This window comes from Panthera uncia, chromosome X (genome assembly GCF_023721935.1).
Source record: "Panthera uncia isolate 11264 chromosome X, Puncia_PCG_1.0, whole genome shotgun sequence".
Lineage (NCBI taxonomy): Eukaryota > Metazoa > Chordata > Mammalia > Carnivora > Felidae > Panthera > Panthera uncia.
The window spans coordinates 120,250,728-120,275,279 of NC_064817.1; the positions used below are offsets into that span (position 1 = coordinate 120,250,728).

The following is a 24,552-nucleotide window of genomic DNA, read 5'->3' on the forward strand; positions in this document are numbered from 1 at the left end:
CAACAGTGAATAAACAACACAAAGTCCAAATGGGACATACTTGTACTAAAAAAAAAATTGTCTAAAATTAAAATTGACCTAGGTGTTCTCTTTATTAGCTAAATGAGGCAACCCTATCCTGGGATTAGGATGCCCCCAGAAGTTTGAAACCCATTCTTTTCCTCTCCACGTGTGGGTGAATGAGCATTCCATCACTGTTGTTCATTTTCCACTTCCCCTCCGCCTTTCTTGTTCCCCACCCTCAGCCTGGGGCAAAGACTTTAATATTATCTGCCATGGCTTCTCTTCTAGGTTATCCCATGTAGGGTGAAGAGGGGGCTAGACAAGGTCATTCAGCCCAATCTGACACAGAGATTCTGAGACACCATCCAGCAAATAAACTGACCAGAGGTTGGCTGAATTCAACCTACTGTCATAATAACTTGCCTTTCCCCAATTTGTCCAAGCACAAATTACCAATAAGACTCTCAGACTAACTGCGCCCAAACTATTTTTAAGGCATCGTTTAGGCTTAGGTGAAATGGAAATTCTACTAGTTTTACACACTGATGGATTCCCAAAGAAACAAACAATTCAAGTCAGTAGTAAAGGATTAATTTTCTGTCCATCGGCTGGGAAGGAGTTGGGGATCTACCAGGCTGTCTTCAACACAGTGGTTTAGAAGATGAACTCATATTCAAGGTTAAAGAACTCACCCTTAGAGAACAAAAGCTCAAAATAAAAAAGGCTTTATTTTTAAGACAAAAAAATAGCACAAACACACATCCAAATGCAAGTGAATAACTTCACTGGGTTTTATAAAAGAGAAAGCTGCACTCAGGTATCAATTATAACTGGAAACCTCAAAGAGAGGCCCCCTGCTTCTGGTGACATGGGTACAACATGTGCTAGTCCAAGAAGTCATTCTGTGGTGGCATCAATGTGGAAATGCATGACAAGAGTGAGGTGATACAAGGCAGAACTGCAGGTGGGTGAAAGCTTTAAGACCCTTTTCTCCACTCTAATATGCTCTCATTTTGCTTTGGGGAACTAAAGTAACCAGCAGGTCACCTTACAAAGAACTTTAATGTCTAAGAACACTTTCAAATACCTAAAAGAGATTCAAGGTTGTTACTAAAGTTATACAGGGAGGTCAGTGGGGGAAAATAGTTTGTGTTCTCAAAACCCAGATTTCACACAATATGAAAAGAAGACACTGATCTTAGTAAAGGCTGGTCTTTTTCATGATGCGCAGGAACTCCTGCTCATTGACTTCTCCATCTCCATCTCGATCAGCCTCATCGATCATCTCCTGTAGAACAATAAGGATTCAACTTAGATTCATTCATAAATGAATTAAAATGACTGAGCAATGGCTTTCATAAGGTTACATGAATAGACAGTTGTGGTCCACCCATTGCAAATGTGCTGCTTTTTAGAATAGCTTGGTTCCCAAAAACTTATTTGAAAATCAAGCAATACTTTGTCATACATATCATCCAGAAGAGAGCCTGAAAATCATCCTGACTAGGGGGATTCTTAAAACCTAAAATAGGAGGTAAAATTTTACGTGTGCATTTTTCTGGGAGCAAGGCCCATAGGCTTGTCACACTATTAAAGGAGAAATTAAGTGGTCAAGAGAGGGACAAGAGAACACTAGTTTTCCTTCAAAGTGGGGCTCACATCAGAGAAAATGTTATTCAGAAAAGTCACACAGGGGCTCCAAGCAGGAGCTAAGCTCAAGTCCGATGCCTTACAAACCTGCAGCTCCTCATCAGTGAGGTTCTCACCCAACTCCTTGGCCACACGCTTTAGATTTTTGAATGATATCTTCCCAGTTTCATCATCATCGAAGAGCTTGAAAGCTTTCAGAATTTCTTCTTTGGTATCTTTCTCAGACTTAGCAAGTAAAACAGATAACACAGAAGCAGTTACTTATGCAGCAGCTCACCGGCACCTAACCCCTCTACGTGGTCTTGGTGATGGCTTTCATGACATAGGTCCTAGCTCACAGGAGATCAAACGTCATCCAGGGTAGAAGAGGACAAACTCAATGACATTATTATAAACAGGCTAAAAAGGAAATATAAAGGACTGACTTAAAATATTCTTTCTATACAAAGCAGAGAGAAACAGGAATAGAGGGTAGAGTTAAAGCTAGAGGAAATATAGTGCTTGAGCTGGCAGAAGAGGGGTCCTCTCGGTGGGGGACTGGGGGTGCAGGGAGGAAAGTGAGGGCTATTTAACTTGTTATGAGATAACAGAGTTACTGGGATCCCAAGTACTCCAAAAGAGGAAGAAAGGAAAATCCCCCAACAGCTCAAACTCCAGAAATTCCTGAAAGGTAGCGAAAGATACACAGAACCTCTCTAATAAGAGCAATTTCAGAACCCACCTTTAAGGTGGGACAGCTTTACTAGGTGGTTACAGAAGGTTAAGCTTCCTGATCACTTAAATTAGTACACAAAGAAAAATACAGGTATCATTAGATGATTTCAAAGCCACAGAATTATTAGAGTAGGAACAGACCTGTGACCTGAGATACACATGGAGTTACTTTTTACATGCTACTAAAGCGAAGATAAGCCTCACAAAAGGGGAGCTGGAAGGCCAACGAATGAGCAATGGCCCAATGGGAACATCAACATACATCCTGGGTGGAATGACACTCAGGGGAGTGAGGTGTATTGGTCAGGTGACACATCTTTCTTGACCCCCTGGGCCCGTTAAAATGGTGACACCTGAGGGACTAGAGAATGGGTGCATTCAACCTTGAAAATGCTAAAAGACCAAATTCCCAGGGCAGTGAAAAGCTAGGCTGTTGAAGTAACCTGCCCTCAGGCTAAGGCTGCCCAGAATAACAAATGAGAGAGAGAAGAATTTTGACCTTTAAAGTATAGGCATTTCATCTTGTCAGGCACTGTAATATTGCTGGTGTTTATAGGTGTTACTGCTTGTGGTTATCATATTGAGAAATCAGTTGAGAAAAATAATCACAAAAGAGTGACAGCAGTAGTACTTTTACGACTTTACAGAGGGTAAACTTTACAGAGGGTAAAACACTTTTCCTGTGATTTGAGTGGCCTTGAAGAAAGCCAAGAGGAACCTAAGCATTCTAATTTTCAGTCATAAATACCATCCTTTATCAGCTGAACCCTCCAGTTTGTATTAACTTTTCTTCAGTGAAGACATTTTCATATCTAGATTCAAATTTGTTCACCATTATGGGTGGAAAATATGCTGATTATTCCAGCTAACTTACCATTTTCTGAGTCATCACAGTCAAAAAGTCACTAAAGTTCATTTTTCCTGTCCCTTCCTTATCAATTTCGCTTATCATTTTCTTGATCTCTTCTTTCTTGGGTTCAAAGCCCAGTGCTCTCATTGCCACCTACAATGAAAACAGGATCATCTCAATATGCACATCTAAACCGTTAACAGGAACAAAAATGACAGCATTGAGAGTATTAAGCCAGCATCTGACACAATTTCATTAAAATGATTGGGAGGGGCGCCTGGGTGGCTCAGTCTGACTTTGGCTCAGGTCATGATCATAGTTCGTGAGTTTTGAGCCCTGCATTGGGCTCTTTGCTGACAGCTCAGAGCCTGGAGGCTGCTTCAGATTCTGTGTGTGTCTCTCTCTCTGCCCCTCCCCCACCCGTGCTCTGTTTCTCAAAAATAAATAAACATTAAAAAAAATTTTTTAATGATTGGGAAACACTAGAACATTATGCAGATTGATATTTGTGCTCCATTTTATTTAATAACACTTGAGGTAAAAAAAAAAAAGATAGGAAAACAGAACACAGTGCATCCTCCCCTGTTACTTCTTGCAGAGAGATGAGGGAAAAAGAGGTACAGTGGTGACAGGGAAACAAAAAGATGTAGAGGAAAGGCAAGGCTGGGGAGTTGGAATGTAAATGGCTTGCCTTAAGTTCCTTAACATCTATGGTTCCAGTTCCATCAGCATCAAAGAGATCAAAAGCTTCCCGGATTTCCTGTTTCTGCTCTTCAGTAAGCTCAGGCTTAGGACTCATCCTTTTTCGCTGGGCAGATGTTGCCATGCTTGCCTTCTTAAAGTTAGAGGCCTTTACACGTTTTACAAACACAGAAGCACAGTATTATGTAATATAATCTATATTTTACATAAAATAGTTACAGACAACAAATTATTTTAAAATTGTTTACACCAACCAATTCCGAAGCTTTGCTTAACAGAAAAGATAACAGGGTTTACTGGAAAGAACAGTGAATCCTTCCATGCACCTCTATCCCTCCCTCTTCTTTATTTACTACTGTTTCTAGAAGCAAGAAGACCCCTTGTTCGTTTGGACATCTCTGATTGAAAATCATCCTAAAAGAGATCTAGCCAAGGAGCTGACTGCATAAACGTACAGATAACCAGGTGACCTTGATTTTGGGGATCCTAATGATTATCTAGAAACGTCCTTACAACACCCACTCGCGGTACTCCGCTTCCCTCTATGCAGTCCGACTTTAAGAAGTAACCACGCTTCCAGATTTGGCCAAATATTACTAGGTTGCTAAAATGTATATTCTGCCAATATTAAACAATAAAACTCAATCCACTTGACACATCTGTCCCTCCTGCAAGGAGCTCAAAACATGTCCCGAATATCCCTGTACTTAAATTTCAGGATGCATGTTACCAATCAAACATAATAAATCTCCTCCCCAGTTCTATGGGTAAACTTTGGTAGAGCGAGGCGGCCAGGTCAGGATCTGAGAAGTCAGGGCCTGCAGGTAACGTCAGTTTTCTTTGTCCAGGGGCGGTCACCGAGGGGGCCAGCAGGGGAAGATCAGGGGAGCCTAAGGGATGGGTGGGCGCAGCGCAGACTGGGTGAAGGGGAGCAGCAGCGAATCACAGGCCCAGCTGGGCGGCAGGCGTCTCTACACTACGCTTCCGGGAAAGAACTCAGAGGAAGGAGGGGCACGCCAAAATCGAGAACGGCGCAGGAGAGCTGGCAGGGCCAGACGAAATCTTGGAAGGGCTCAGCCTCTGGGCGTCGGGCACCAAAGGACGGCCTGCACTCACCATTGCCGACCAACTCCGCCGCCCGTTGTTACGGCAACCGACGTATACACTGACTCGGCGCCTTTCCCACCGCCCCACGCGCGCGGCCCTGCTCCCCATTGGCGGCCCACTAGCCGCCGCCGCTTCCCATTGGCGCAGGGCTGTGGTGGGTGGGGCTAATCGGACAAAGGCCTGGCCCAGGGCCTGGGGGCTGTGCACTCACAGCTAAGACCTGGCCTCATTGGGCAGGATCACGTTGTGAGCGCCGATTGGCTGAACCAGCGCCAAACTAAGCCAATCCCGTTGGCGGAGGAGTCTCGGCAGATCCTCTGCTCACGCGGGCGTGGAGAAACCGGTGCCCGTCGGCGGCTGCAGGTCTTTGGGTGCTAGCTGGGGGAGCGCTGAGGCTGACCAGGGGATCGCCTACGGACGGTAAGGGTTACGACCTCGCCCTGGGAGGCTGCCTTCTATCGGCTACAAGGCAGGAGGGCAAGGGGCTGGGTGAGGAGGTCTGGTCGGGAGGTTTCTGGTCTGGCCTAAGACAAAATTAGGGTCAGAAGGGCCAGAGAAGACCGTGACCTTGCGTGTTACAGCGGAGACTACACAAGGAGCAACTGAGACCCAGAGAAGTGAAGGGGAATGTTGCAGAGGTTTGGACGGCTGGGACTTAGAAACCGTGTCCCGCTGAGGCTATTTCTTCGAGAGTGTCCATTCTATAGCACTGCCTTCCCCCCCCCCCCCCCCCCCCCCCCCCCCGCGCCCTGCCCGCAACTGATTTTAAAAGTGGATCACTTTGGTTCCTTCCTGGCTAAAAGCAGCCAAGGAGATGAGGTGGGAGCCTGGGAACGGACTTTGAAGGAAGTGAAGGAGATATGAGCGAGCATGAGGGGAGAGGTCGTCAAAATAGACTTTTTTGATAGTCACTCAGGCGGATAGGGGGGAGAATTCCAGGCCCAGACATTGCCATGAGCAAAGTCACGGAGGACTTTGAAGTGTGAGGGGTGCTTGGAGAGTGTGGTTTTAGATTTTCTTTTATTTATTTTGTTTTTATCATGATAAGTGTAGTCTTTAATCCCCATCACCTATGTAACTCATCTCCCCACCTATTTCCCCTCTGGTAAGGATCAATTTGTTCTCTATAGTTGAGAGTCTGTTTCTTGGTTTGCCTCTCGTTTTCGCTTTCCTCATTTGTTTTGTTTCTTAAATTCCACATATGAGTGAAATCATATAGTATTTGTCATTCTCTGACTGACTTATTTCACTTAGCATTATACTCTGTAGCTCCATCCATGTCATTGCAAATGACAACATTTCTTTTTTTTTAATGGCTGAGTAACATTCCATTGTATATTTATACATCTTCTTTCTCAGTTCATCCATCCATCAAAATATGGGCTACTCCCAGATCTTGGCTATTGTAAATAGTACTGCTATAAACATTGGTGTGCATGGATCCCTTTGAATTAGTATTTTTGTATCCTTTGGGTAATACCCATTAGTGCAATTACTGGATCATTTTTAATTTTTTGAGGAACCTCCATAGTGTTTTCTAGAGGCGCTGCACCAGTTTACATTCCCACCAACAGTGCAAGAGGGTTCCCCTTTCTCTGCATCCTTGCCAACATATGTTGTTTCCTGAGTTGTTAATTTGACCCACTCTGAATGGTGTGAGGTGGTATCTCAGTGTGGTTTTGATTTTTATTTCCCTGATGATGAGCGATGTTGAGCATCTTTTAGTGTGTCTGTTGGCCATCTAGAGGTCTTCTTTGGAGAAATGTCTATTCATGTCTTCTGCCCATTTTTTAATTAGATTATTTGTTTTGGGGGTATTGAGTTGTATCAGTTCTTTATAAATTTGGATACTAATCCGTTTTCAGATATGTCATATGCAAATATATTCTCCCATTCAATAGGTTACCTTTCAGTTTTATTGATTGTTTCCTTCGCTGGGCAGAAGCTTTTTATTTTGATGTAGTCCCAATAGTTTATTTTTGCTTTTATTTCCCTTGCTTCAAGACACACATCCAGAAAAAAAAGTTGCTACAGCCAACATCAGAGAGATTACTGCCTGTGCTCTCTTCAAGGATTTTTAGGGTTTCAGGTCTCACATCTAGGTCTTTAATCCAAATTTTGAGTTTATTTTTTTGTATAGTGTAAGAAAATGGTCAAGTTTCATTCTTTTGCATGTGGTTGTCCAGCTTTCCCAACATCATTTGTTGAAGAGACCATCTTTTTCCCATTGCATGTTCTTTCCTGCTTTGTCAAAGATTAATTGACCATATAGTTGTGGGCTTATTTCTAGCTTTTCTATTCTGTTCTATTGATCTATGTGACTATTTTTATACCAGTACCGTACTGTTTTAATTGCTACGCTTTGTAATATAACTTGAAATCTGGAATTGTGATATCTCCTGTTTTGTTTTTATTTTTCAAGATTGCTTTGGCGAATCAAGGTCTTTTGTGATTCCATAAATATTTTAGAATTGTTCCAGTTCTGTGAAAAATGCTGCTGGTACTTTTCATAGGGGTTGCAGTAAATATGTAGATTGCTTTGGGTAGTATGGACATTTTAAAAATATTTGTTCTTCCAACTCATAAGCATGGGATGCCTTTCCATTTCTTTGCCTTATCTTGGATTTCTTTCATCATTGTTTTATAGTTTTCAGAGTACAGGTCGTTGACCTCGTTGGTTAAGTATATTCCTAAATATTCTGTCGTTTTTGGTGCGGTTGTAAATGGAATTGTTTCCTTAATTTCACTTTCTGCTGCTTTATTATTAGTGTATAGGAATGTAACAGATTTCTGTACATTGATCCTGTATTTTGCGACATTACTTAGTTCATTTATCAGTTCCAGTAGTTTCTTGGTGGAGTCTTTAGGGTTTTCTATATATAGTATTATGTCATCTACAAATAGAGTTTTACTTCTTCCTTACCAGTGTGGATGCCTTTTATTTCTTTATGTTGTCTGATTGCTGTGGCTAGGACTTCCAGTACTATGTTGAATAAAGTGGCAAGAGTAGACAACATTGTCCCGTTCTTGATCTTAGCAGAAAAGCTTTCAGTTTTTCACCGTTGAGTATGATGTTGGCTGTGGGTTTTCCATACAAGGCCTTTACTGTGTTGAGGTATGTTCCCTCTAGACCTACTTTGTTGACGGTTTTTATCATGAATGAATGTTGTATTTTGCCAAATGCTTTTCTGCATCTAGTGAAATGATTATATGGTTCTTATCCTTTCTCTTATTGATGTGATATATTACGTTGATTGATTTGTGAATATGGAACCAGCCTTGCATCCCAGGAATAAATCCCACTTGACTGTGGTGAATGATTTTTTTGAACGTATGGTTAGATTTGGTTTGCTAATATGTTGAGGATTTTTGCATCTGTATTCTTGAGAGATATTGGCCTGTGGTTCTCTTTTTTTTTGTGGTGTCTTTATCTGGTTTGGTATCAGGGTGACACTGACTCATAGAATGAATTTAGGAGTTTTCTTTCTTGTATTTTTTGGAATAGTTTGAGAAGAATAGGTATTAACTCTTCTTAAAATGTTTGGTAGAATTTGTGGAGCCGTCTAGTGCTGGAGTTTTCTTTTTTGGGAGTTTTTTGATTACTGCTTCAATTTCTTTGCTGGTAATTCATCTGTTCAATTTTCTATTTCTTCCTGCTTTAGTTTTGGTAGGTTTTATGTTTCTAGGAATGTATCCATTTCTTCTAAGTTGTCCAATTTGTTGGCATATAAGTTTTCATAATATTCTGTTACAATTTTTTGTATTTCTCTGGTGTTGGTTGTTATTTCTCCTCTTTCATTAGTTATTTTGTTTAGTTGAGTCCTCTCTCTCTGTCTTTTTTGATGATTCTTGCTAGAGGTTTACCAATTTTGTTGATCTTTTCAAAGAAGCAGCTCCTGGTTTCATGCGTGCTTGGAGAATTACAAGGGTGTGTGTGCAAGGGTATGGGCTGAAGCATTGGAGCTGGAGGTCCAGGATCTGCCCTCCACAGCTAGCCTAATGTAAGAGGGCTCTCAGTCCTTACATGCTTCCCCTCTGGGCATTGGGGCATTATTTAGGGAGGCAGGGCATAGAGCATAAGCTTCTTAGGCTGAGAAAGGCATGAGATATATTAGCATCTATTAAATGAACGTCTTTGCTGACCTTCTACCCTTTTTTCCCTTCCTTTTTCAGCATGAACCAGGTCCAAAACCATTCAGTCATATTTGACTCTTTTCCTGTCCCCTCCGCATTAACCAGCCTCTAGGTTCTATCCGTTCTCCCCCTTAAAGGCCATTCCTTTTCTCTTTTCCACCTCTGCTGCTCCTCTTCCAATTCAGGCCTTTGTCAGCAGTCTCCCAACTCCTACCAGCCAGAATTCTCACCGTGGTCTGCAGGGCCTGGCATAGCATGCCCTTTCCTTTCTCCAGGCTCATTCCAGCTGGGACACTAGGTTCCTTGTTGGGCCTCAAACACACAGGCACAATCCTCAGAACTTTGGCTCCCACTGGCCCTTCTGCCCACTTGCTCCACTTCTTTCCCTCCTCCAGGTCTTTGCTCCACTATCACCTTCTTTCTTAGTGAGCCACCCTAAGCACCCTATTTGTTTAGCACTGCAGCCCCCAGCATGCTTGAGCCCCATATCTTGCTCTACTGTTTTCTCCTGGTACTTGCTTATTTTGTTCTTTATTGTCCACCCACTAGAAGGTAAGCTCTATGAGGGTAGGCATCTTTGTTTTGTTCACTGCTGGTACTCCAGTACCCGGAACAGTGAAGGGCACATATTAGGTACTCAGTAAAACTTGTTTGAATGACTGGTGAATAATGTCCCTGTGCCTGCTTCGCACCTGCCTAGTCTACCTGCTCTGCCAGGTTTGTCTTCCTGGTGAACACTCTGGTCAGGTCATCCCCCCTGCTCTTAAACCTTCAGAGGCTTCCCATGACTACAAAGTCCAGACCCAACCTGGCATCTGAGCCCCCTGCCCAGTTTTGCCTCTGCTGGTCCTTATATGCCTTGTCTTCCATACCCTACTTCCCAGTCTGCAGGGTGACAGCCTGGCAGAGTAGAAAGAACAGCCACAAAGTTCTGCCTTGGCTGTGTAAAATCTGTGTGGTGCAAGTCACTCGATCTCTGTGCCTGAGTTTTTCTTTTGTTGAATGAGACCTAACTGGGTGCTTTAGGGATCTTAATGGTGTAATATACTTAGATGTAAAAAGACCTGGCATTTGGCAGTTTTTCGAGCAATGTTATTTCTTTTCTCTGATTTGCTCTTGTCATCTCCCCTACCCTGCATGCCCAAAACTTTAGACTTGGGTAAAATCCCTTCTCCGCACTGCAGCCAGTGATCCTTCTGATCTTAACACTCACCCTGCTTACAACTTCCCAGGGCTTCTCCCTCTCCTCTTAGTGTAACCTTAACCTGACACACAGTCCTTTCATATTCTCAACTTTGCTCCCGATCTTGCTTCATACTCACTGTGACACAACTTGTCACAGTTGCCAGAACATGCTGGCTCTGTGCTATCACCTGTCCTTCCCACCCCTGGCCATGGAAAGGCTTTTAGGACACCCACCCCGTTTGACTCACTCCTCCATGGCCTTGAGAACTTGGCTCAGGGATCGCCTTCTTGGGCCAGCCTCCCCGTTCTGGGTTTACCTTCATGAGAACTCAGAAGCATTCCACAACTGTCCACTAAGTCTGTCTCTCACACTAGATCGTGGGCTCCCTGGAGGTTGGTGCTGTGTGTTAACGCGGGTTCTGCCTGGCAGTGGCCGGCATTGGGTGAGTGAGCCAAAACCTGGGTGATTGCTCTTTTACAAGTTGTAGCTCCACTTTTATCCCCGAGCCTTGTTTGAGCCCCATAGCAGCTCTGAGGTCAGCAGGGAGGATCACTGCTCTACAGAAGAGACCTCTGGGAGCAGCTGCAGGAGAACAATACAACCCCTGCTCTGTTCCAGGCTCTTTGCTGGCCCTCAGGGGGCTCACAACCAAGTAGGAAAAAAAAGGTATAATTGAGTGTGCTGAGTATTAGAACGGGAGCAGACAAGGAAGGAGCTGACTGTCCCCAGGGAGGGAGAGGAGGTTCACAGTAGTGACAGTTGAGCTAGGCCTTGAAGGATAAGGAGGAACTCACCAAGGAGAGGGAAGGTATTCTAGGTGGAGGGGATAGCATAAGCTCAAGCTCGCTGATGGGTTTCTCGGGGGCCACTACAAATCCAAAGCCAGGGTCTTTCTGTGTCCTTAAAATAGACAATCAGAGAGACGAATGACTAACAGAAACAACCAGACGCCTCAGGTCTATGAAAGGACAAGATTTGGCTGATTGAGTCCTTTGGGGAAGTGTGTTTTGCCTTGACTCCTGTTTGCAGTTTTCTTGCATACACAGACATTGTCTGTCCACAGACTAGACCGGTGAGCTTGTGGTAGCTACATCTTACCTTCCTGCACTGACTCCATGGAAGACAGCAGGCCGGGCCCCGACTACCCCCACACACCCTAACACACCCCTCTGAATTGCTCTGCATTACCCCTTTACAAAGAAGCTGATCTCCCATGTTTTCAAAGGAGGGAATACTTTTTCTTTCTATCTGGTTTGAGGTGGACAGACTGTCCCTTCCTTTTGCCTCCAGGACTTAGTTTTTGGGGACTTTCCCCAGCAAGAAGATTAGGCTCACTTGCTTGTCTTCTTATATAATCCTGTCAGCAGCCTTTCTCCCCTTGCCCAGAAGTTGAGCAGGGCACTTAGATTTCACCAGTAGAAGGTGGATCTCTTCCTAGTTTGTTTTTTTTAGTTCAAAGCTTTGTCTCAGTATGAATATACTGGTTTTTAATGGATTCAAAGAACTAACATTTTACAGGAGAAAGACTTGAGGCTTCTGATGTGTGAACCTTAACAATCCCAGCCCCCTGAATGTTGCTCTTTAGGGTCTTATTTTCCCATTCAGAGCTATTCTGAGCCCACTTTTAAGAGTACGGTCAGTGGCATTCATTTCACATTGTTGTGCAACCATCCCCACCATCCATCGCCAGAAGTCTGACTCTTGTAGAACTGAAACTCTACCTAGTAATCGCTAAGTCCCCAATTCCCCCTCCTCCCAGCCCCTGGCACCCACCATTGTTTCTACATATATGAGTTTGACTACTATACATATCTCATATAAAAAAGGATCATACGGTATTTGTGCCAGGCTGATTTCATTTAGCATAATATACTATGTGAAAAGTGAAGTTTTAAAATGTATTTTCCTGATAACTTCCATTATGATTTCAGAAACATGTTTCCGTAAAATGGCCCCATCAGACACAGAGGTTCATAATATCCATTTCAAGGCCATTTCATCCAACCACAAAATCATTTCCTACAAGAACGTGTGTGTGTGTGTGTGTGTGTGTGTGTGTGTGTGAGAGAGAGAGAGAGAGAGAGAGAGAGAGAGAGAGAGAGAGACTAGAGGTGTGGAATTGGATCGGAGCAGTCATGGTGTTTGAGACCCTGGTGTTGGCTGCCTGGCAGCCACCTTCTCACTGATAAGTGTTCTGTGAATCTAGCTTTTTGCACGCAGTTGGACTGTTTTCTTTGTCACAGATTTCACCATCTCCAGATGTTAGGAGATCCATGACTTAAGTAAATTGACCACTACCAAGAAAACAGATGTAAGACCAAATACATCTAACCCAAAATTGAATGCTTCTCTTTGTTTGTGAGTCAGTATTATGGGTGAATGAAGAGAGGAGCATATCCTAAGGGCTGTCACAAAAACTTGTCTTATAAACTACTCGTCTGTTTGGTGTTACGGTTCTTCCATCAGCTGGTATGCTTCATTGTGTCTTGGTTGTGAAGTGCTCAGTCCCCACCATACTCTGACCACTTCCTGAAGGCTTCTGACAACCCCAGACAGAGTTCTTCCACACATAGTCAGGGTGGCTTTAATTTCACCACGAAGAGCTCTGTCTTCTATTATGCTGTTCCACTCCCAACACCCCCTGCCCTAGCATCATGGGGATGAGCACATAGTCCCTTTTATTCACGGGAAAACTCAGCTGCAGCAGAAAGACAGGACTGGAGTGGATTTACCTAGTTTGTCGTAGGGCTGGCACCAGAACCCAGCACTCCCTGCGTCTGTGCATTTTCCCACTGCACTCCCACAATGTAATGATCAACACAAGGAAAATCGAGAATAATTGAAATGTGTGAGTGCCATGGAAAAAGCTACAATGCCAAAGATGCTCCTTTTGTTGTAATTGACGAGAGAGGCCATTTAACTGGCTTCCCATTTTGCCTCTAATCCAAGAATGCAGTGAGTTATGGGCCCAGTTACACCTTTTCCTCAGAAAGAAGCCTGTCACAGGAATATTAAGCGGAGGGCTTCATTTAATAGCTACCACTGTGGTTCAGCTCTTTGTGGAAACTTGACAGGGGAATGGCATCCACACAAAAACACTAATGCCTAAAAAATGTTTCAGTTTATATTATATAAATGTCTGTCTCTAAATATGTCTTTATGAAGAGAAAACTTCATCGCAAACATAACGGTATTTGGAGCTGAAATGGAACGAGCATTTGGTGAGCCAATGAGAGACCAGGTCACACGGACACATTTGACAGAAGACATTCCAAATGTGAGTACTGACACACAAAAAAAGGTTAACCAAAACCAGATAAGGGGAAAGTCGAGCACATATATACCAGGAAGCCACTGATATTACCTGTGGATTAAAAATTGTATTTGGTACATTTATCAAATCAATTAATGTTGAGTTTATACACATACACACACATATATACATATATATTCAAGGTTTCAGTTACTTATTGCTATGTAACAGTGTTAGAACATAGTGGTTTAAAACAACACCATACCCATTTCTTTGTTCTTGATTCTGTGATTCAGGCTGGCCCCACTTGGGAGTCCTTGGCTGGTTTCCTCTGGGTTTACCCACCCACCTGCAGTCAAGGGGACCCCCCCCCCGAGGTGTGAGTTCCAAGCGGCCTCACTCACATCCCTGGCAGTAACTGCTGGCATTGGCTGGGTGCCTCAGTTTGCCTTCACGTGGCCTTCAACAGGCTAGACTAGGCTTTTGGTTGGAATGGCAGAAGGCTTCCCTAGCAACCACACTGGCAGTAGCAAGGACTCCTAAGATCTAGCATTGCAAGTATCAGAAAGGACTTTAAGGAATTGTCAGGGCTCCTGGAGGTTCTTCATGTAGGTCTGCATAGGTTTGGTTTGATTCATTTTTAATGAATGCTAATGTTTCAGAAATGAAATCACGTCAAGATAAAATGTGTTTATATCAAATGTTAATAAATTAAAGATGCCCAGGAGTTTCCCCACTAGATCACACTTGTCTTGGTGGGTAGCTCAGAATAAAGCCTCCTCTGTGCCTCTATAATAGAAGGTTAATGTGAGATTCTAATGTTCAGATGAACCATCAGAGTCCCTTGCCATCTGGTTCCTTGTTTGTATAAATTAGGATTTTACTGATACTCAGCAACCCAAAAAAATTACATTTCAATGGTTGTGTCATGGTGTTCTTTCTCACTGGTTGCCTTTATAAGAAGTATAAGTTAAAAATTTAAAAAGAACACTTTCATCTTACCTTATATATATGTTCTGTGTAAGACTTCTCTGAAAAGAGGCCCACTGCTAGAGACAAAGGAAAACAGAACAGGTTAAAAGAAACCCAGGGGCCTAGGTCATTCTCTTACCTCAAGGTCATATTGCAATTAAAATCATTTAGATGGCTTTCTTTTCTGTTCTTAAAACTCTCTCCAAGATGTTGATTTTATAACTTCTCTCAGTAACGCATTCTTGAGTCTCATTACCTGTTTACAGTCCAGAGTTTTATTCTTGTTAGTACATGTTCCTTCTTGTCCACTGTGCCCACTTCCTCTGCATCATCTTTCATGGCCATAAAACGTAAGTGGTTATTTCATATGATCTCTAACCATGTGGTATTATAGGTGTGATTAAAGACGTTGGCCCATCACACACCTGACTTTTCTGGGGTAAATGTCAGTTCAGTTCTCATCACTACAGAACTCTCTGTGGAATAGCCATTGGCCCACTTGTTCCAAGCAATATTGGTGCCACATTTCAAAATAATAATAATGATTTAAAAAAAAAAAAAAGCGGGGGCGCCTGGGTGGCTCAGTCTTGATTCTGGCTCAGGTCATGATCTCGTGGTTCATGGGTTCAAGCCCCACATTAGGCCCTGCACTGACAGTGCAGAGCTTGCTTGGGATTGTGTCTCTCCCTCTCTCTGCTCCTTCCCCACTCATGCTCGTGCTCTCTCTCTCTCTCAATATAAATAAACTTTAAAAAATAAATAAATAAAATCATGAAAGGAAATTGCACTGGACATAGTAGAAAGGTTATTTGATTTTTTAAAATAATTAGACCATCAAACTATGAAACAATTATAACTAGAGATGCTAGATAACAAGAGAATCTGAAATCCTTTGGAATACTGTCAAAACATGTCTAGTTTGAACCTCTTTGAACTAAGGCAAGCTTTTAGCAAACCAAGAAAAATCAGTTTGGGGAGCAGGGAGGCTCAGAGTTATTCTAAAAAACCTACATTTACCTGTACAGCTGACTTGAGGGAAGGAGAAGGTATAGCCAAAATGAGGATCAAATGGGATTTGTGTATTTAATTTGCCTGTGTCCTGGGAATATCTTAGAAATTCCAGTCAAGGTACGAATTATTTAGCATGGTGTGATTACACGTATATGAGAGTAATCAAACAAAACCTAGACAAAAATGGGTTGAAGAGATCATTTTGTTGGGGATGGGGTGCGGTGTGGAATAGTGAAGCTGATTACATCAGTAGGTTACACGTGCCTGAACAAATGATGCTTAAGCTCCAGAGCCATCTCTGGGTGGCCCAGTGGACTCCAGTAAAAATGCCAGTCCATGGGATACTAGGTTGGGAGGGGCGAGTCTGTAGTAGGGGCCCTGACACCTCTGAAGTCTCCTGCATTAACTCAATTGTATAGATATTTAAGGGATAAATAGAGGGGTTGTTTGTTTGTTTTCTAATCAGGATCAGAATTTCTTTAATATCTTTAGTTTCCACATTCCCAACTTTGATTTACTGTACATGAGCTTAGGGAAAATGGGTGTTTGTCATTTTCAGGAAGCCCAGATACAGTTTTAGAAAGACCCCAGGGAGGATGGATATCACTGGTCCTCCTTTGGAGACTGTTGGGGCCAGCTTAATCAGTGTGCAACAGACAGTTTTATTCTCCCTGGCATCAGAATATTGAAGTGTCTGCATCTGGTGCTCTGTCCTTCCATTATCCCCAGTTGTCAGATTTGGAATTTAGCCCAGAAAGTGCACATGTTGCAGAAGGTGAAATGTAAGCACCATAGCTCTTCCCTGATTCGTCGGTTTGCTCAGAGCTCAGAGAAGGGAAAGCAAAGCCGAGGGCCTGGCTGATTAACAGTTTACTGATCCTCCCTGCAACCCCTCCAGGAGATCCCATCAGACAGCAATAGTCTTGGATATACTAAGGTGGGAAGGGATTAGGTGACAAATCCAAAGTCACACAGCACAGCCCTGTAATGGTCAGTTTGAGGAAAAGAGGCTGACTTTCTCCTGCGAGCATAGACACTTTGCTTTCTTCTTACTGATATTTTAAGTCGACATTGTCAGTTGAGTGGGTGGCATGTTGTGTTGTGTTTTATTTTGTTTCTGTCTGTTCTAGAAGTGCCCAGGGCTCTGTTATTAGGAGCAAGAAGGTATGACTTTGGGATTTTTTGTATTGTCCAGTTTTGATCATACATAGTTTCATTTTTTCCAGAGGTGTTTCCTGCTCCTTTCGTTAAACACACAGCATGTGTGTATCAGATCATCCAATCCAGCCAAAGTCTATCTCAGTATCATTTGCTATCTCTCTTTCCTCCTTACTTATCTCTGGAGAGGAGGGTGCCACTGGCTATAGAACACCAGAATTATATAAAGCTTCCAACTTGACTCAAAAAGAATTTCAAACAAACAGATGGACTTGCTCATGAACATGTGAGTCAAAGTTCTTTATAGCTTCAAATTCTCATATACCCTCTGCCCATCCCTCTCTTTCTGCAGGCCAGTAAGTGCACAGTGATCGGAGGCTCTGGATTCCTGGGGCAGCACATGGTGGAGCAGTTGCTGGCAAGAGGCTACGCTGTCAATGTATTTGATATACGGCAAGGGTTTGACAATCCCCAGGTGCACTTCTTTCTGGGTGACCTCTGCAACCAACAGGTAATGGACCACCCAGCCTTGCCAGTTTTCCACAGGCCCCCAAAGGGAAACTACCAGGCTTACCCTGCTCAGAGGTCAGCCAAATTGTTTCAAAAAAATTTCTTTTGAAAAAATTTAAAGTTACATGAAAGAATTTAACACATACCCTCATTTCGTCAGTACAACTGCACTCTACCATGGTAGTGCAAAAGCAGCCATGGTCAGTACATAAAGGAATGGGTGCAACTGTGTGCCAATAAAACTTTATTTACAAAGTTGTCCACAGGCTATACTGTGCTGACTACTGTTCCAGAGTATTCAGTTGATCTTAGAACAACATGGGTCAGAGGCACCGACCCTCCGTGTACAACTTTTGACTCCCCAAAAGCTTAACTGCTAGTAGTCTACTGTTGACCTTACCGGTAATATAAACAGTCACTTAACACACATTTTGTATGTTGTATGTATTATATACAATATTCTTACAATAAAGTAAGCTACAAAAAAGGAAATGTTGTTAGGTAAACCATAAGGAGTAGGGCACATGGGTGGCTCAGTCACTTGAGCATCTGACTTTGGCTTAGCTCTTGATCTCACAGTTCGCAAGTTTGAACCCCACTTTGGGCTTGCTGCTGTCAATGCAGAGCCCACTTTGGATCCTCTGTCCCCCTCTCTCTGCCCCTGTCCCTCTTGTGCTCTCTCAAAAATAAATAAGCATTAAAAAAAGAAAACCACAAGAAGAGAAAATACATTCATGGTCCTGTACTGTATTTACCTCAAAACCGCATATAAGTGGGCCCATGCAGTCCAAATCCGTGTTGTTCAAGGGTCACCTACGTACCCCAAAGTGCAGTCGCTGGTTTTCAGGGTTTTTTTATTGGTATGTTTCACATTCCATAAACTTCATATTTTTAAAGTGTACAATTCAGTGGTTGTGTAGTCAAAAAGTTGTGTGACCATCACCTTGGTCTCATTCCAGAACATTTTCATCATCCCAGCAGAAAATCCCAGGCCCATTAGCAGTTGTTCCCCTTTTGCTCTCCTGCCCTCCCAGCCCTTGGCAACCCACTCATCTCCTGTCTCTGTAGATGTGCCTGCTCTGGGCATTTCATATAAGTGGAATCATGCAATAATATGTGTCCTTTTATGACTGGCTTCTTTTACTGAGCACGTTTGCAGGCTTTACTTGTGTCATAAAGGTATTAATATTTTGAGTTTTATTAGATGTTGCCAAATTGCTGAACAAAGCTGCTATATCAGTTTTCTGTTCACACCAGCAGTGTGGTTGGTAGGATCCGCATCGTTCTACGTCTTTGCCAACACTCAGTGTACTTAGACTTTTTGGTATTGCCATTCCAAAGAATGTGGAATGGTAGTTTGGTGAGGCTTAGAGTCATGTGCCCTCCCTATTCAGGAGGCCAGACTCTGTGCTCTTTGTTGATCCTCTGTGAAGTGCCTGTCAACAACCTTTGTCCATTTGTCTTTGGCTTACCTTGTTTCTCTTATGGATTTAGAATGCTCTATCACAGACAGCTTCCTTCAGCCTGTCCGTGGGCTCTTATTCTTGACTTTGGCGTCATTTGCCATAGTTGTTTTACTTTGAATTTTAAGGACACAGCTTCCCTCGCAGGCTGTCTTCTCTCCCATCCTGCCCACACCTCTGAGCCTGGAGATGGGGTAGAAGTCTTCCTTGTCATTGCCACTTCCTCACTGCCCTAAGATCCCTCTGGCTGTGCAGATGGTGCCAGCAGACTGTACATACCCCAGTGCCTTCCTTGGGACAGTCATCCACAGCCATGTGTTCCCTTTCCCAGGGGACTCCATCTTATTTCTTAGTGATTTTAGCTCCTGGCCGAGGTCAGCCTCATCATAACTGTCGATAAGTTCAGTAATCACACAAATGACCCTGCCAATACCCTCACCTCACCTCTCCTTGGCCTTCTGTCACTCAGCCTCTTGGCTTCCAGGCCTGTTGTCATCCCCCGCCCCAGAGCCTGTTACTGTTACTAAATGTGTCCTCAACATGATCTCACTTACAGGCCCCCCACCACCTCCTATCTTTCTAGTTCGTAACCTAATACCTTCACCTACCAATCCTTAAACCACACCCAGATTTCTGGCTCTTTTCCACTCTCCGTCACCCAGTTTGTGTCCTCACTGCCTTTGAGTCCAAGGCTGACTTACTCTCTTGCATAACACTTATCCCCCTTGCCTCTTTCTTCTTGTCTGTATCAGTCAGGGTTCTCCAGACAAACAACCACTAACGTGTGTGTGTGTGTAGATAAAGAGGAAGAGGGAGAGAGAGATGGAGAAAGGGATAGAATAAGATTTAATTAAATAAATTGGCTCATGGGATTGTGGGGCTGGCAAGATTGAAATTTGCAGGGCAGGCCAGCTGGCTGGAAACTCATGCAGGAGCTGATGCTGCAGTCCTGAGGCAGAATTTCTTACAGAAACCTCAGGGTTTGCTCTTAAGGCCTTTCAAGTAATTGGATGAAGCCCACACAGAGTATGGAGGATAATCTCCTGTACTTAAAGTCAGCTGATTATAGATGTTAACCACAGTCATAAAATACCTTTATGGCAACACCTAGACAGGTATTTGATGGAATGATGGGACTGGAGCCTCACCAAGTGGACACATAAACTTCTACATCAGGTTATACTTCCTAGGTATAACCCCAGTCCTGGTTAAATCTGATTCTCCCTCCTCCCTTGGGGCCTCTGGGCACTGAACAGGGCCGAAGAAGAAAATACAAGGTTTTTTGCCTTGTTCTTCATGGCCATGGCCTTCAAGCTGGTCCCATGGTACCTCATGGCACCACATACACAGACGTGCCTGTGACCACATCCACGCTCTGCAGGTGCCTTATCTGTGCCAGCTGGAGCCCCTCTCTTCCTACCCAGTGATTCAGCTAGGGATTCTGGCCTTTCTCTCCTGCATCAGCAATTGATCCCTTTCTGCCCAATCATAGCCATCAGCACACAGACATATTGCAGGCTCACCCATCGTAAGAAAGCAAAACGCCCTGATGGGAGATCCCACTCCAGTCTCTCTTGTGTCATAGGGGGAGCTCAAAGAACCATTTGCACTTGTCGCCTCTGATTGCTTCATTCCATTGTCTCTTACAAGTACTCCAGCTAGGTTGTCACCAACAGCCCCCTGTCACAGCCATCGGGGGCCTAGAGGAAACCAGATCCAGTGGCCAAGCCTAGGACACCCTACTTGCCCATTTCTCCTCTTGCCATTCTGTCTCATCTCTATAATTTCTTTTTTCTGGTTCTTGTTCTCCTTATCTCTATAGTTTCTAAATGTGGCAGGCTCCAGAGCTTATTGCTTAGATCTCTTTTCTTCTCTGAGCACACTCAGTGTCCACGTGAATCCCCCCTCCCCTGGTTCACCGATGAAATACAGTCTAGGAGCTGATGAGCTCCCAGCTTGATATCTCCAGCCTGTAGCTCTCCTGGACTGTATCTGTCCAGCAGGCAGATATCTCTATTTAGATACATAACAGACATTTTAGACTTGCCATATCCAAAATTCAGCTCCTGGTTCCCTGCTACAGGCCCCCTCTCCCACTACAGCAAGCCTACAAAAGTCCTTTCCATCTCAATAAATGACCCACTCTGTCTTTCCAATTGCTTTGGCCAAACACAATACATTTACCTTTGATTCCTTTCTCTTGTACCCTTCATCACATTCATCATCAGATCTTTTTGACTGCACTCTCCGAATAGATCCCCAATTCACCAACTTCTTATTCCTTCATTTGTTACCATGCTTCTCGAAGCCACCACCCTTTTAATGCATAAATCAAATCTTGATACCCCTCTGTTCAGAAGTCTCCAGTGATCCAGTTATGTTTAGAGCAAACATGTAAGCCCTTATAGTCACCTATGAGGTCCTGCATGATTTGCCCTCACTACCTCTCTGGCCTAACCCTCTCTTGTATTACTCTGCTCATTGCTCTGCTCCAGGCATACTGGTGTCTTTACCACTCCTCAGACTCACCGAATTTCTGCCTCAGGACCTTTGTACTCACTGCTCTTTCTACCAGGAATGTTCTTTGTGAACCACCAACCTTGCTCCCTAAATTTAAGTCTCCGACCAACTTATTATGCTAAGCCACAAGCCACTCTAGATCTCCTTTACTCGGTATTATATTTCTGTATAACACTTGATACTAGCTGATATACTCTGTATCTACTTGTTTATCTGCCCACCATCCCTGGAGAAAGGAAGTTCCATGAAGGCAGGGATATTGTCTCTCTTGATCAATGCTGTGTACTCTCAAAGGAGATGAGACTCCTTAGCAAACTTCAGCTTCCTTCCAAACTGCCCTCTCAAGTCTCTACTACTCCTGTGATATGGTTGCTAGTCTTTTATTTACAAAGTTTTTTTTAAACACAAACTTAAAGCAAGACCCGCCAGCATGGTGTATTCTCCAGCTACACTCAGCTACTCAGGCACCAGCAGGGAGAAGGAGAGAGTTGCATTTAACCAGGGCTGCAGTTTGCCAGACCAACTTGATAAAGACAGACATAAGCAAGGTCAAGATTGCAATGATGGATCAAGAAGTCCAAGCTAAAGAGGATGTGAAGAGGGTGAAGGGGTTTAAAATGGGTTTGAAAGTCACTACTTAGGTTTTGTGCCATATTCTTGAATTCGTTCATCAGTACTTCTTCTCTCCCATTTCTTTCTAGGTTCCTTCCTCTTCCTGAAATGTTTCCTTTAGCATCCTTCAGTGAATATTTGGGCAGAAAACTTTCTATGGCCCTTGTATGCTTGAAAATGTTGTTATGTCACCCTTTCTCATAAGTGCTTATTTGCTGGGGGTGGAATTGTAGGTTCATAACTATTCCTTCCAACACTCAATCTGATCATTCCTTTGGGGGTCAGCTGGGTTTTCCTCTCATGCCTTTTAGGATTTTCTTTTTTATCCTGTATACTCTATGGAAAACATGTCTAGGTCTGACTTTTCGTTTTGTATTTAAATCCTACTCAACACCTAGTGGGCCGTTGGACTCTGAGGATGGAATTCCGTCCTCATTTCTGGAAAATTCTTCAAATACTGACTCTACTTCCATTCTCTTTTCTTTCTGGAAACCTTACCAGACATACATGGAGGGAAGGTGGGCGTCCTTAATTATATTCTACATGTCTGTTAGTTTCTCCTTCATGTGTTCTTTCAAGTTCTGTCTTTGTAATATTTCATAGATTTCCTCTGTATCATATCCACTCACAGACAGTCTTGTTTCACCTATATCCCCACCCCACCCTCAGATTGTTTTGAAGCCAATCCTAAACACCATTATCATTTTTATTCCTGTAAGTATTTCAGTATTTGTCACTAAAAGATAAGGAGCCTTTTTAAAAACACAGTTCCACAACTACATCTAAAACATGGTGACAATTCCTTAAGTTCCAGCCTGTGTTTAAATACCCCTAAATGTCTCATAAGTGCTTTTAAATTGATTTCTTTCCAAGTAACGAACTAAGAAGATTTCTTTCCAAATAACGAACCAAGAAGATTTCTTTCCAAATAATGAACCAAGAAGATTTCTTTCCAAATAATGAACCAAGAAGGTTAAGATACTGAAGTTGATTGAGCTAGTTAAGTCTCTTATAAAAGTTCCCCTTCACATTTCATTTGTTGAATAACTGATATTTATTTAGAACTGTATTTATTGTCCTGTAGCATTTCCCATGGACTGGATTTTGCAGATTGCATTCCCATGGTTTTGTTTGACATGTCCCTCTGTTCTCTAGGGTTTCTAAACTGGTAGGTCTGGGACTGCACTGTCCAGTAAAGCAGATGTAGTACAGAAAAAGGGAATATACATAATTAATTAATAATTCTTATCTGGATTACATATTGAAATGATAGTATTTTGGATATATTAAATAAAATACATTATAATTATTTTCATCCATTTATTTTTACTTTTTTGATGTGAGTACTACAAAGTTTAAAGTCAGATCTCTGCCTTATATTTCTAGTGGACTAAGAGCTGGATCTGATTCTGGTTCAGTTTTTTCCTTTGGGGCACCAATAGCAATATGTACATCTAGTGCTCAGATTTTGATTTCTGTATGCTATTGCCCATAAAAGGACCAGGGTTCCTTGGGAATATAGCCTATTCAGGACTCTGAGCAGGGGTAATACAGTGAGCCTGAGACATTTTCTTAGGACAAAATTAAGAAAGTGCTCAAAACCTAATAAGAATATGTCAAAAGGACATAGGAACCTGGGGTGCCTGTGTGGTTCAGTCAGTGAAGTGTCCGACTCTTGACTTCGGCTCAGGTCATGATCTCACAGTTTTTGTGAGTTTGAGCCCTATGCCAGGCTCTGCTCTGGCAGGTTTGGAGCCTGCTCAGGATTCTCTCTCTCTGCCTCTCTTTGCCCATCCCATGTGCCCTCCCCACCATCTCTCTCTCTCTCTCTCTCTCTCTCTCTCTCTCTCTCTCTCGATATATGTGTGTATGTGTATATATATATATATATATATATATATATCTTTCAATAAATAAATAAATAAACTTTAAAAATTTTAAAAAAGAAGGACATGAACCAACTTGAAGAGCTTCCACTGGCCAAATTTGGGACATTTAAACCTCACAAAAGGTAATAGTAGTGAATAGTAATGCATTGAATAAAATAAGAATCCATGTGTCCCTGAAAATGATAAAAAGAAAAATTAGGGGGCACCTGGGTGGCTTAGTCAGTTATGCTTCCAACTCTTGATTTTAGCTGAGATCACGATCTCAGCTCGTGGGCTCGAGCCCTGTGTCGGGCTCTAGGCTGACAGCATGGAGCCTGCTTGGGATTCTCTCTCTCCCTCTTTCTCTCTGCCCCTCCCCTACTTGCTTCTCTCAAAATAAATAAATAAACTTTAAAAAAAAGAAAAACTAGTATAGAGGAGGGGGAACATCTACATTACAGAGGAATGCCAACTAATAAAAGTAAAACAAATGCTAGAATTAGGATTTTTACCATTTTGCAATAATGTGTTAATAAGTGTTCCAGGCAAGAATCATCACTGAATGTTCGAGATTGAAAGAGACAGAAGAGATATGAGGACTAAATACAATATGATCCATGATTGGATCTTGGATCCAAATATAAAAATGCCTTTAAAGGACATTACTGGGACAATGGGAGAAATTTGGATATAGACTAATTATTGGATAAGAGTGTCCCATCCTGTTACATTTATTGTGTGTGATCATTAGTGGTATTTAGGAGGATGTCTTTATTCTTAGAATATACCTAATGAAGAGTTTAGAGGCAAAGTGGCACAGTGTCTCAACTTACTCTTAA

At 42.8% G+C, this 24,552-nt stretch overlaps 2 protein-coding genes across 4 annotated transcripts in view; one reads left to right on the forward strand and one right to left on the reverse strand.

The window, feature by feature from the left end:
- Positions 1-712: 712 nt before the first annotated feature.
- Positions 713-5,147, reverse strand: CETN2 (centrin 2). Its single transcript, XM_049644444.1, has 5 exons — positions 5,036-5,147; positions 3,909-4,067; positions 3,242-3,370; positions 1,741-1,878; positions 713-1,291 (listed from the first exon to the last, which is right to left on the reverse strand). The coding sequence occupies exons 1-5, from the start codon at positions 5,132-5,134 to the stop codon at positions 1,202-1,204; spliced, it is 615 nt and encodes a 204-aa protein (XP_049500401.1). The 5' UTR covers positions 5,135-5,147; the 3' UTR covers positions 713-1,201.
- A 163-nt stretch (positions 5,148-5,310) lies between these two features.
- Positions 5,311-24,552, forward strand: part of NSDHL (NAD(P) dependent steroid dehydrogenase-like) — a 29,478-nt gene continuing 10,236 nt past the window's right edge. Inside the window, exons 1-3 of one of the 3 annotated variants that reach the window (XM_049644441.1) lie at positions 5,311-5,446; positions 13,512-13,623; positions 17,093-17,251. In XM_049644441.1, coding sequence (XP_049500398.1) covers positions 13,552-13,623; positions 17,093-17,251 — 231 coding nt within the window. In that variant the 5' untranslated portion in view covers positions 5,311-5,446; positions 13,512-13,551. The remainder of the gene's footprint in view (positions 5,447-13,511; positions 13,624-17,092; positions 17,252-24,552) is intronic. The other 2 variants (XM_049644443.1, XM_049644442.1) reach the window with 2 other exon arrangements.